This window comes from Borostomias antarcticus, assembly GCF_949987555.1.
Source record: "Borostomias antarcticus genome assembly, contig: scaffold_518, whole genome shotgun sequence".
Taxonomy (NCBI): Eukaryota; Metazoa; Chordata; class Actinopteri; order Stomiiformes; family Stomiidae; genus Borostomias; species Borostomias antarcticus.
In genome coordinates this window covers 10,001-23,609 of record NW_028175658.1, presented here as the reverse complement: position 1 = coordinate 23,609, position 13,609 = coordinate 10,001, and the positions used below count along the sequence as shown (strand labels likewise).

At 47.2% G+C, this 13,609-nt stretch overlaps 2 protein-coding genes across 2 annotated transcripts in view; one reads left to right on the top strand and one right to left on the bottom strand.

Moving 5' to 3' along the window:
* Positions 1-5,039: 5,039 nt before the first annotated feature.
* LOC311329394 (putative fructose-2,6-bisphosphatase TIGAR A) lies at positions 5,040-9,889 on the top strand (the record flags this gene model as incomplete). The annotated part of the gene is made up of 6 exons (XM_084463247.1): positions 5,040-5,071; positions 6,327-6,364; positions 7,014-7,135; positions 7,592-7,669; positions 7,841-7,951; positions 9,491-9,889. 6 exons carry the CDS (start codon positions 5,040-5,042, stop codon positions 9,887-9,889), a joined length of 780 nt encoding a protein of 259 aa, XP_084319373.1.
* A 2,715-nt stretch (positions 9,890-12,604) lies between these two features.
* LOC311329395 (uncharacterized protein) overlaps positions 12,605-13,609 on the bottom strand; it is a 4,396-nt gene continuing 3,391 nt past the window's right edge. Inside the window, exons 3-4 of the mRNA XM_084463248.1 lie at positions 12,965-13,609; positions 12,605-12,727 (exon numbers count right to left, since the gene is read on the bottom strand). The exon at positions 12,965-13,609 is cut by the window's right edge and continues 989 nt beyond it. The gene's annotated coding sequence lies outside the window, so the exon portion shown is untranslated. The remainder of the gene's footprint in view (positions 12,728-12,964) is intronic.

The window sequence follows — 13,609 nt, the reverse complement described above, 5'->3', positions numbered from 1 at the left end:
TGTAGTAGGCTGGTGTGTGTAGTAGGCTGGTGTGTGTGCCATGGCGGTGTGTGTAGTAGGCTGGTGTGTGAAGCTTGACCCTCCAGAGATCTGACCAGGCCAGACAGTGACAGACTGGTAGAAGCAGGAGGTCAGGTGGTCTTGGTGGTCAGGTGGTCTTCTGTTCCGGGGCGTCTGCGCTAAATCACTGCCATTACGTCACGGACCAGTAACAGACCAGTAACGGACCAGTAACGGACCAGTAACGGACCAGTAACAGACCAGTAACAGACCAGTAACGGACCAGTAACGGACCAGTATTAGACTTCACTGTCGGCCAAGAACCAGCTGGGGGTCCGAGCCCGCTCCGTCCTGGGGGTGATGGAGAGGGAGGGGAGGGGAGGAGAGGAGAGGGGGAGAGGAGGAGAGGGGAGGAGAGGGGAGGAGAGGGGAGAGGTGGAGGGGAGGAGAGGGGGAGGATGGGAGAGGTGGAGGGGAGGAGAGGGGAGAGGTGGAGAGGAGGAGAGGGGAGGAGAGGGGAGGAGAGGGGAGGAGAGGGGAGGAGACAAGCGAGAGGGCAGTTTCAGAGATTCACCTCAAGTAAGAGGTCATTAGAGTTTTCTATTTGTTTATCACTGCCAATGTACCAATCCAACATGGCGGGATGTGATCAATCCAACATGGCGGGATGTGATCAATCCAACATGGCGGGATGTGATCAATCCAACATGGCGGGATGTGATCAGCCCCGGGTCCGTGCTGAGGGTGTGGGTTCCAGGCTGCAGACCAGAGCACTTGGGGTGTGTTTGATTTAGTTTAGCCAGTATAATGAAACCAATGGAACGGTCCAAAACTCTGAGATATAAAACAAATGCACCTCAAATACTTACTTAAGTATTTGATCAATGTATTTGTAGGATTGGGGGGGAGCCGGGAACAGGGTGTGGCTAGAGGAGGAGGAGGAGGAGGAGGAGGAGGTGGTGGGGGGGGGGGGGGTAGTTGTAAGGATGGTGGGGGGAAGAACAGCGTTGTAAGGGCAGATGTGGATGGAGGGATGGATGGATGGATGGATGGATGGATGGATGGAGGGATGGAGGGATGGATGGATCGATAGGAGGAGTGTTTGAATGAGAGCAGGAGAGCGCTGCTGTGTGGGAGAGGAGAGGGTGGTGTTAATGAGGAGAGGGTGGTGTTAACGAGGAGAGGGTGGTGTTAACGAGGAGAGGGTGGTGTTAACGAGGAGAGGGTGGTGTTAACGAGGAGGGTGGTGTTAACGAGGAGAGGGTGGTGTTAACGAGGAGAGGGTGGTGTTAACGAGGAGAGGGTGGTGTTAACGAGGAGAGGGTGGTGTTAACGAGGAGGCCACTGGTTGGAGAAGATGGATGAGCGATTAAAAAAATAAAGAAAGATTACAAACACTTAAAAAAATCAAAAGCCCAAAGGCCTCACGTTTGAACGGTGAGATCTGATCTGAGATCTGAGTGCGGGTGGATTCTAAGTGATGGACGATGGAGGAACGAGGATGTTAACCAGACTACACTGCCAGCTGACCGTGGGGAGGAGGATCGTTCCGGGGGGAAATATCGGAGCAGGCGAAGATATCTGATCAATTCATGGGTCTTAGTCCCATTTCAACACGCCTAGGATTTAAACAGCAGCAAAGCACTTTGAAAACATACTCCCCAGGAAGAGACTAGAGGGGGGGGGGAGCATACTCCCCAGCCAGGAAGAGACTAGAGGGGGGGGGGCATACTCCCCAGCCAGGAAGAGACTAGAGGGGGGGGGTGCATACTCCCCAGCCAGGAAGAGACTAGAGGGGGGGGGGGCATACTCCCCAGGAAGACAGGAAGAGACTAGAGGGGGGGGGGGCATACTCCCCAGCCAGGAAGAGACTAGAGGGGGGGGGGGGGGGCTCAATGATGTTTTCCGTTTTCCTTGTCATCTTTTTTCTTTGGTTTTCTAAGTAGGGCTGGTTTCCCCGTCAGGAGTCAGGTGTACGTTCCCTTGGTAACGAGCAGGTGTGAAAATAAAAGCGCCTCAGAGTTGAGGACATTCCGAAATAAAAGCGCCTCAAAGTTGAGGACATTCCGAAATAAAAGCGCCTCAGAGTTGAGGACATTCTGAAAAAATCCAGAAGAAAAAAACATTCCGAAACAAAATTGTGTGTCAAGGCGAGTCTGACCATTTCATGTATTTTCACAAAATACAACAAAATGCAAATTGTTTAGAAAAAAAAGGCAACATAAAAAGTTTCCGGTTTTGTTTTTTTTGCTTTATTTTCTTTTAATTTTCTTTTGGTGGTTATTTCATTATGAAATATTTGTTTTACTTGAATCTTCCGTTTCCTATTGGATCTGCTTCACATCAAGGAAGTGACATGGCTATGTACTAACGATACAGAAAAGAGTGATCAGACTGTACCATCCCAGATTTGCACATGTTCTGGAGTATTGTGGAGTATTCATTATCCAAGGAGGAATCGGTTCTGTTTTCAAAGGGGCTGAAGATGTGGTGCGTTTGTGCGTGCGGGCAGAGGGGTGAATGTAGGGAATCAAGGTTTTAGCAGGTTACTCGAAACACATCTCGAGAAACCAATCATTTAAAACGAGACCATCTTCAGTCGGTCACCAGAACACGCCCTTGCTCATCACCTTCCACATGTCATTCCCTGTTTTGCTTTCAGCAAGTTCTACTCTGAACATAAATCAAAACATGATCTTTTCTTAAATCTACTATGTAGTTGAGTGTGTTTGGTCTGTAGAACACCTTCAAGGTATGTTTGTTCTGTGTTATGGGTCGACCAGACCCAGACGTGTCCGGAGTTAGTGGTTAGAGATACTGTATTCCAAAGTGAAGAGGAGAAAGAGGTGTGAAGACATTGTTAAAGTGTCAATATTTTTATTGAGTTTATTATTATTGTCCTTTTTGCGCTGCTAAAAGCTACGATTTTGTTCCATTCTTATATACAGAAAAAGAAATAACATTACCTAGTTGTGATGTGTCACTTGAGTGTGCTGCTATTTTATAAACATTTTTATTATAATATAATTATTTTACTGCTTATGAGATACGTTCAGATCTGAAGTTAGAGGGTAAGAGAAGAACATGAAATGTCGACTGGAAATGTTCTTTGTACAGTTTTGCTTAGATAGCATGTTTCTTTTCCCTTTATCTCTCCTTCCTCCGTCACATTCTGTAATGCGGTATTTCTATACCTCAGGTTAACCGGTCTGAAACACACAACCAACCTCACAACTCTGCAGTTAGGGAGCCTGGGAAGGAAGAGAAATACACAGACCTGGGTCTAATACCATTTAAATACACGCTAGTACACAATACTACATGGTAGTACACACAGCAGTACACAGTACTAGAGGTGCCTGGGTTTAGGTCACTCAGCACAAAGAAACAGTCTCTGAAGGGTAAAGCAAAAGGCACCTCAAATACTTGAGTATTTGATTAGTGTATTTGACCCAGCGATGTTGTGAAGTCTGAGTATTTGATGAGTGTATTTGACCCAGCGATGTTGTGATGTCTGAGCTGTGTCTGGAGGAATCACCTCTCTAGAACATGGCCGACAAGGCTCCCACCTGGACTCACACACATAGTGGAGGGGATCCACCAACCAACCCTGAAGCGTTTCCCTGGTCAGTCATGATGTTCATGTTGGTGCTTCACCTGAGACTTGCATGACACCCGTTGTTCAGGCAATTCAACTCTGCAATGATATGGTATGTTTTACATTGGTAACAATCGCGTTGAATGTCAATTAATTTTGGTTCCCCAAAAGTCTGATGTGACGAGGTTTTGAGCTCCCCTGTCCTTTCCCAGCATGCCCGTTTGGTCTGGAAACCAAATGCATTATGGGTAGATCAGTCAACCAGCTCACCACGAAACGCCTGCTATGAGGAAGTCTCACTGGACTTCCCTCGGTCCCGTAACCCCTCCACTAGAAATCACATCATGTACCTCAATGTCTGTTGCACAACCTCTGTACAATAAACTTCTGCTTTAAAGAGTGTGACACCATATCAACGTTCTTCTCACTCTTCTTTTCTTTACGCTGTTGGTCCTGCAGTGAAGCAGTGGTTGTGAGTGTGGAGTTACAGTATGAATACATGTAGAGTGAGTGAGGAGGGGGACGGTTGAGACTTCTATAGTAGTGAGAGAGAGAGAGAGAGGGAGAGAGAGAGAGAGAGAGGGAGAGAGAGATGGAGAGAGAGATGGAGAGAAAGAGAGAGAGAGAGAGAGAGAGAAAGAGATGGAAGAGAGAGAGAGAGAGATGGAGAGAGAGGGAGAGAGAGAGGGAGAAAGAGAGAGATGGAGAGAGAGGGAGAGAGAGAGATGGAGAGAGAGAGGGAGAGAGAGATGGAGAGAGAGAGAGAGGTCTTCAGGGGGACAGACAGGAGACGAGCAAAGTGAATAGAACAACCAATGAGATGAAGCTTAGTTTAATATGATAGATTGTTGATTTCTTCCTTTTGGAACTAAAGTTTAGAGAGACTCATCCCAACTCACCCCCTCAGCGCCCTGGTCTGGGGTAGGACAAACACTCACTAGAACATGGAGCAGAAAGAGAACTTACCGTAGTAAGAAAGTGGACGACCAAACTGTGAATACCACAGAGATACGATAGAACTTTATTGTCAGCAAAGCTGAAATTGGTCTCACAACACAGCTCACATATGCAACACATAACATAGTACACACATTTAACAAACAAACAAACAAAAAAATAAGTACTACATCCATACACACACACACATACATACGTGCATACATGCATACATACTTTGTTAATGATTATGATTTTATCAGCTCATTTATTGATCCATCTGAATAGGTGCAGTTCTATTAATACATCCATGGTGCAGTAGGACCTTGTGTGGTTAAGGATCTGGGTACGTCACGTGACGTCCTGAAGGGTGGCCAATCACGTTACAGAGCGTCATTCCATCAACGACCAATCAAAACCTTGATGACTTCACTACGTCTGTTCGCCGACGTCGTGGTTCCAGATTATCCTTCCTTAACTGGACTCTTTTATTTGATCAATAGTAATGATAACATTTGGCCTCACGATAGTCCGACAGTAAGTCTGCCGCTTTCATTCTATCGTTGTAGCGACTGACCTTTTATCCTTCATAACTTTACTATCAGGTCGTTAAAGCGACTGAGCTGCTAATGTGTTTAACTACTATAACAATGTGTTTAACTACTATAACAATGTGTTTAACTACTATCACACAGCTGTTTACATGTGTTTAACTACTATCACACAATGTGTTTAACTACTATCACACAATGTGTTTAACTACTATCACACAATGTGTTTAACTACTATCACACAATGTGTTTAACTACTATCACACAATGTGTTTAACTACTATCACACAATGTGTTTAACTACTATCACACACAGCTGTTTTCACCGTGCCGTTCAAGAACATATGCATTTTATATATTGTAGCCTGTAATAGTCTGTTATTTGTATATATTGTAGCCTATAATAGTCTGTTATTTGTATATATTGTAGCCTGTAATAGTCTGTTATTTGTATATATTGTAGCCTGTAATAGTCTGTTATTTGTATATATTGTAGCCTGTAATAGTGTGTTATTTGTATATATTGTAGCCTGTAATAGTCTGTTATTTGTATATATTGTAGCCTGTAATAGTCTGTTATTTGTATATATTGTAGCCTGTAATAGTCTGTTATTTTTGACAATTCGAAGTGAATCGACGTCCGGGGTGCGTTCACCCCCAACAAAATGTGTCTACACGTTTATTTAAAACAGAAACCGTGCTTTGAACACCCTTAGTTGGATCCATTGTGCGGTTAGTGACTGTCTGCACTGACTTTGTAATACGGTGTAGTTTGTTTACATGTCGCTAATGATTGTGTAACATCTCTGACACAACACCAAACGAGAGGAAACGTATGACCTACTACGCCAGAGCCGTTTGCCCACCGTTTCGAGGAAACTTGTCATTCCCCCGGGAAACCGTAGCAAAACGGTACACGCCGTTTTCAGATTGAACGCGCCCGTGCTCTGGGCCGGTGGTCGCGTCCATTCAGCGGTCAGAATGGATGCAAATGTTCAGCCCTCCTCCTAATGAAATGTCAAGGGGTCACACACACACACACCCTGGCTGTGAACGACAAACTGGGTCCACTGCTTGACAGAATAAAGTCACACTCAGCAGTGTGTGTGCAAGCAGTCTCTCAAAGATTTAGAGATAATTAACAACCACGCGGACTGTAGCTTAGATAATGTAGTGTGTGTTTTCTGAGTAGTTCTATATGTTTTGATGAACTGTGTTCTGTTCTCTCTCCATCTCCCCAGTGGCGAAACACAGTACAATAAAGATGCTGTATTACAAGGTAAATAAAAACAGGGCTAAACATGATTTTCCCTTTACTTCTCCTTTAACCGTTTTATGGAAAAACTAGCTATGATGTAGCTGTATTGTTGAATCTACCTGTTCTCAGTTGGTCGACTCTCTGCTCTGCTCGGGTATACGTTGTCTAGACTCAGATGAAAACTCCCAGTATTGCAGGTGGAGTAAACCAAGTGTAGGCTACTACCGGGGGGGTCCAAGTGAAATAGTGACAAAAAAAGGTACATGCTGGTTAAACAATAAATAAAAAAGTGTCCTCACACACTGAGTCACTCAATATTTCAGTACATAAAATGTATGTTCTGAATTTGAGGAGATAAGTGCAGAAAACAATGGTAAAAGTGGGAGGGTCCAATATTATTGGACCTAAAAAGGGGGACTTGTCCATGTCTCACACTCTCCTCCATCTCCCTCTCTCTCCATCTCCCTCTTTCTCTCTCTCTCCCTCTCCCTCTCCTCCCTCTCTTTCTCTCTCCTTTATCTCTCTCTCTCCCCCATCTCCCTCTCCTCCTCTCTCCTCCCTCTCTCAACTCCCTCTCCCCTCTCTCTCCTCCCTCCCTCTCTCGCCCCTCTCTCTCCTCCCTCTCTCTCCTCCCTCTCTCCTCCCTCTCTCCTCCCTCTCTCGCCCCCAGGTCAGGCCATAGACTCTCCGTTGTCGGAGATCGGCGTGCAGCAGGCCGAGGCGGCGGGGCGTTACCTAGGAGACCTGGTCTTCACCAACGTCTTCGTCAGCAACATGCTCCGCGCCCGCCAGGTCAGCGACGAAGATGAGTCGACGGTGGTCGATGGTGATGATGATGGTGGTGGTGATGGTGGTGATGATGATGATGATGATGTGGGGGTGATGATGGTGGTGGGGGGGTGATGATGATGATGATGATGATGGTGGTGGTGATGAAGATCATGATGGTGGTGGTGGTGATGAAGATGGTGATGGGGGTGATGATGTAGGGGTGATGATGATGATGGTGGTGGTGATGATGATGATGATGGTGGTGGGGGTGATGATGATGTGTGGGTGATGATGATGGTAGTGGTGGTGATGAAGATGGTGATGGGGTGATGATGTAGGGGTGATGATGATGATGGTGGTAGAGGTGATGATGATGTGGGGGTGATGATGATGATGATGGTGGGGATGATGATGATGTCATGGAGAAGTTCGTCGTGACCTCTCTGGAGTTACTTCTCTGCGCGTGTTTCGTTCCAGACAGCTGAGATCATCATGAAGACCAACAGCAGGTGCTCGGGTCTGGAGATGGTCTCTGACCCGTTACTGAAGGAGAGGGTGAGGACTCACTAACGCAAGCTTCCCTATCAGACCTGGTAAAGATGTCTGTGTGCTCGGGTCTGGAGAGGGTCTCTGACCCGCTACTGAAGGAGAGGGTGAGGACTCACTAACGCAAGCTTCCCTATCAGACCTGGAGCCGTGTGGTAAAGATGTCTGTGGTGTCCTCAGAGCTTCGGGACCGCAGAGGGACACTCGATGGACTACGTGAGGGACATGGCCAGGGCAGCGGGCCAGAACATTCCAGAGTTCACCCCCCCTGAGGGAGAGACACAAGAACAGGTGAGTCTGCTCTCTCTCTTCATCTCTACCTCCATCCATCTCTGCTCTCTCTCTTCATCTCTACCTCCATCCATCTCTCTCTCTCTCTCTCTTCATCTCTACCTCCATCCATCTCTCTCTTCATCTCTACCTCTGTCCATCTCTCTCTCTCTCTTCATCTCTACCTCCATCCATCTCTCTCTCTCTCTTCATCTCTACCTCCATCCATCTCTCTCTCTCTCTTCATCTCTACCTCCATCCATCTCTCTCTCTCTCTTCATCTCTACCTCCATCCATCTCTCTCTTTCTCTCCCTCTCTCTATCAGGGCGTCTATGGCTCAGGAGGTAGAGCGGGTCGTCCAATGATCGTAAGGTCAGCGGTTCCAATCCCGACTCATCCTGTCCACATGTCGAAGTGTCCTTGAGCAAGACACCAAACTCCAAATTGAGAGAGAGAGTGAGAGAGAAGGCGAGAGGCCTTCATTGAATAGTGCTTTTGATAAAAGCATAAGTGCAGATGTATTACACCTTTTCACCACTAGATGGCCCCATTGTCATCCCTATGAGGATCAGTCAGTTGACTTCCTTAGGATGCAAAGTGAGAATTTTGCACAGAGCCATGTCAAATGAATATTCCTGAGACTGGACCTTTCTGATATTTCCATGCTGGGATCAGGAGTTAATGTGCAGCAGTTGTAGTGTGACATGTCCCTCATAGTGCCAATTAAAAAGTCACCGTTCCTGTGGGAGAGAACCCGGTGACAGTGAAGGGACGTGGGGAGGATGTTCTATTAGAGACACACCACACAACCACCAATTAGGACTTAGCTTACGGGTCACATGCTTGCTGCCATCCAACCGCGGAGCGTGTTGGTTATTGTCTACGCACCCTTTTCCTGGTTAAGTAAAGGTCAAATAAAAATAAACAAATATGTGAATAAATAGTGAAAATCACCAGTTTTTCCGGGAAGGTTATCACAGTAACGTACATGTCTGACAGGGTGCTGCCTGTGTGGGTGCAGGTGAGGGAGCGCTTCATGTGTGACAGGGTGCCGTCCTGTGTGGGTGCAGGTGAGGGTGCGCTTCATGTCTGACAGGGTGCCGTCCTGTGTGGCTGCAGGTGAGGGAGCGCTTCATGTCTGACAGGGTGCCGTCCTGTGTGGGTGCAGGTGAGGGAGCGCATCATGTCTGACAGGGTGCCGTCCTGTGTGGGTGCAGGTGAGGGAGCGCTTCATGTCTGACAGGGTGCCGTCCTGTGTGGGTGCAGGTGAGGGAGCGCTTCATATCTGACAGGGTGCCGTCCTGTGTGGGTGCAGGTGAGGGAGCGCTTCATGTCTGACAGGGTGCCGTCTGTGTGGGTGCAGGTGAGGGAGCGCTTCATGTCTGACAGGGTGCCATCCTGTGTGGGTGCAGGTGAGGGAGCGCTTCATGTCTGACAGGGTGCCGTCCTGTGTGGGTGCAGGTGAGGGAGCGCTTCATGTGTGACAGGGTGCCGTCCTGTGTGGGTGCAGGTGAGGGAGCGCTTCATGTCTGACAGGGTGCCATCCTGTGTGGGTGCAGGTGAGGGAGCGCTTCAAAGCCTTCCTGGAGAGGATGATCCAGCGCATGGTGACGGACCACGGGGACGAGGGGGGTCAGGAGGGCCCGTTGGGGGGGCCAGAGGCGGGTCCCTCACAGCAGCCGGGCCGGGCGGACGAGGGGCTGGACGGCCTGGAGGCCCACGCCCTGGTGGTCGGTCACGGGGCCTACATCCGCGTGGCGCTGCGTCACATGGTGGAGGAGCTGGGCTGCTCCCTGCCGCCCGGCGTGGACATGGCGCGGGCGCTGGCGCTCTGCCCCAACACGGGGATCGGCCGCTTCCGGGTCACGCTGGGAGGAGGGGGGGTGGGCGGGGCGGAGGTTGCCAACATACGCTGCGTGTTCGTCAACAGGAGTGACCACCTAAAGGACAGCGAGTAGAGAGGAGAGAGGGATGGAGGGAGAGAGGGATGGAGGGATAGAGAGATGGAGGGGTGGATCGGGGGAAGGGAGGGAGGGAGGGAGGGAGGGAGGGAGGGAGGGAGGGAGGGAGGGAGGAAGGAAGGAGGGAGGAAGGAAGGAAGGAGGGAGGGAGGAAGGAAGGAAGGAGGGAGGGAGGAAGGAAGGAAGGAGGGAGGGAGGGAGGGAGGGAGGGAGGGAGGGAGGGAGGGAGGGAGGGAGGGAGGGAGGGAGGGAGGAAGGAAGGAAGGAGGGAGGGAGGAAGGAAGGAGGGAGGGAGGGAGGAAGGCTGACAAGCTTTTCTGAGAGTCCTCTCAGGAATCTGGTTTAGTTATACGAAGCTGTCGTTAAAGTTACATATTGTTATTTATTTGTTTTGTTTAAAGCTATCACTTGTTCATGATGTGAGACTGAAAAATAAACATTGCACTCCAAAGCCTCATCGTCTCGTCATGGCAACTAATCTGTGTCCCAGTCAGAAGGACGTCTGCAGGTGTGGAAGGACATGAAACTCAACCAGCATTGTTGACTTTGTGATGATAAGTGACGGTTTGAACAAGGACACGTACCCTCATGCAGGACTAGTGGACAAGGGTGTGCACTGCGGTTTCTATCTACACATGAACATGGATGTTTGGGCATTGCAAATATTTATTATTTATTATTATATGTTTATCATGATGTGTAATAATAATTTAGATCAAGGATGTATTACATTGTCAATTCATTCATAGTTTGATCAATGCTCTCAGCAACCACCTCCACATACACACACACACACACACACACACCTTTACAGACACTCGTATTGGTTATAATCAGGTCACCCTTTAATTGGTGAATAACTGCCCTCATTTCAGAATCAGAACTTTATAACTTTGAATCCCGACCATCACATGTCCACAGTATTGTATTTTGACAGAAGTACTAGATCTAGTTGTTTGAGCAGGCAGAGTAGTACATACTGTACTCTAAGTACTAGATATAGTTGTTTGAGCAGGCAGAGTAGTACATACTGTTCTCTAAGTACTAGATCTAGTTGTTTGAGCAGGCAGAGTAGTACATACTGTACTCTAAGTACTAGATATAGTTGTTTTAGCAGGCAGAGTAGTACATACTGTACTCTAAGTACTAGATATAGTTGTTTGAGCAGGCAGAGTAGTACATACTGTACTCCAAGTACTAGATCTAGTTGTTTGAGCAGGCAGAGTAGTACATAGTGTACTGAGTGTACTAGTCAGCTGTTTGAGCAGGCAGAGTAGTACATACTGTTCTGAGTGTACTAGTCAGCTGTTTGATGAGGTCTCATGCCTGCTTCTCTTACATAAACACGCCAGAATCACAGGACATCACATTAATGAGGCGGCATTAATACAGGTTATCAAAAATGTGCATTGTCATGTCTCATTGAAACAAATCTGTTACATCATCACAAATGACCAAAATCACAATTCGTAACTTCATAACATACTCTTTATTGATGTGTTCAACAATATTTAAAATGTATAAACATTTCATTAAAAACTATGAACTCCAACTACAGATTCGAAGGAAATCTGCTATATGCAGAAACACAGCAACAAATACTTATTTAGTGATAAGGGATTAAAATATGAAACATCATGAATAGGGTATATGAATACGTTGTATAATAAATAAATATTCTAATCTCATGTATTCTAATGAGAACATGACTTATTCTAGTGGTGTCCAGCACCAGATTAGAAGTGATATTCAGCCAGGGCAGGTATAATTAGGTTATAGGTTACATAGCTAAGTTATAGTTATGTTACAACCCCTTTATAAAGGCAATGAGTGTGTTACTCAAAGTGTAAAACCAAAATATATAATGATTAAAATGCAAATGGTCCATCTTTACCAACATGAAGATATCTGAGGGAGAACACACATTGTGACATTGTTGGGCTCAGTGCCAAAGCAGCTTAAAATGGACCTGGCCTGTTGGGGTCAGAGGTCACGAGGACACATCAGGGTCAGCCTAGGGGTCAAAGGGCACGAGGACACATCAGGGTCAGCCTAGGGGTTAAAGGGCACATCAGGTTCAGCCTAGTCTCACCCAGAAGGCTCAGATGACGTTGAATGTTGCCAAACTTCATCGCTCTACTCAAACGATGCTCTGTGTGGGTTCTGATAAGGTTCTGATGAGGTTCTGATTAGGGCCAGTGTAATTCTCTGTGTGTGTTCTGATGGGCCTGGTGTAATTCTCTGTGTTTGGGTTCTGATAAGGTTCTGATGAGGGCCTGATTAGGGCCCAGTGTAATTCTCTGTGTGTGGGTTCTGATGAGGTTCTGATTAGGGCCCAGTGTAATTCTCTGTGTGGGTTCTGATGAGGTTCTGATTAGGGCCTGATTAGGGCCCAGTGTAATTCTCTGTTTGGGTTCTGATGAGGTTCTGATGAGGGCCTGATTAGGGCCCAGTGTAATTCTCTGTGTGTGGGTTCTGATGGGCCTGGTGTAATTCTCTGTGTGGGTTCTGATGGGCCTGGTGTAATTCTCTGGTTGTGGGTTCTGATGGGCCTGGTGTAATTCTCTGTGTGTGGGTTCTGATGGGCCTGGTGTAATTCTCTGTGTGGGTTCTGATGGGCCTGGTGTAATTCTGTGTGTGGGTTCTGATGGACCTGGTGTAATTCTCTGTGTGTGGGTTCTGATGGACCTGGTGTAATTCTCTGTGTGTGGGTTCTGATGGGCCTGGTGTAATTCTGTGTGTGGGTTCTGATGAGGTTCTGATGGGCCTGGTGTAATTCTCTGGTTGTGGGTTCTGATGGGCCTGGTGTAATTCTCTGTGTGGGTTCTGATGGGCCTGGTGTAATTCTGTGTGTGGGTTCTGATGGACCTGGTGTAATTCTCTGTGTGTGGGTTCTGATGGACCTGGTGTAATTCTCTGTGTGTGGGTTCTGATGGACCTGGTGTAATTCTCTGTGTGTGGGTTCTGATGGGCCTGGTGTAATTCTCTGTGTGGGTTCTGATGGGCCTGGTGTAATTCTCTGTGTGGGTTCTGATGGGCCTGGTGTAATTCTCTGTGTGGGTTCTGATGGGCCTGGTGTAATTCTGGGTGAGACCTGACTTTAATTTAATTTAATTTCAAACCTTTATTTATACTCGTAGAGCAACTGAGGTTTCCCTCATTTTCAATGCTGACGAGTTCACAAACACAAATAATAACAGGGCACATATATCAACAGAACTGAACAAAACAATCAACTATAAACAATAAAATAAGACAACAAAGCAATAAATAAACAGGATCAAAAACAGTTACAGACCGATAAACAAACGTCAGAGGCCATAGCTTTGAACGCTACAGCTGAAGGAAGCACTTCTAGTTTAGAAGTCTGTTGGAGGGCGTTCCAGGTATGGGAGTCTTAAATATCAAGACGAGGTCCGACAGCACGCATGTGTTTAATCAACTGACCCTGAGGGCCGACAGCGTGCATGTGTTTAATCAACTGACCCTGAGGGCCGACAGCATGCATGTGTTTAATCAACTGACCCTGTGTGTGTCCAGGTTCGGCTACTGAAACGCTTTGATTGGACTTTAATCCTCGAAGCAGAGAGAGCCGCCCTGAACACTTTGAACCAGCCAACACGGCTCTGCTGCGTGGCTCTGCTGCTTTACGCAATGCAAATATTTAAAAGTGCATTTAAAAGGGCATGCTCTCTCCCGCTGCCTCTTCAACTAAGG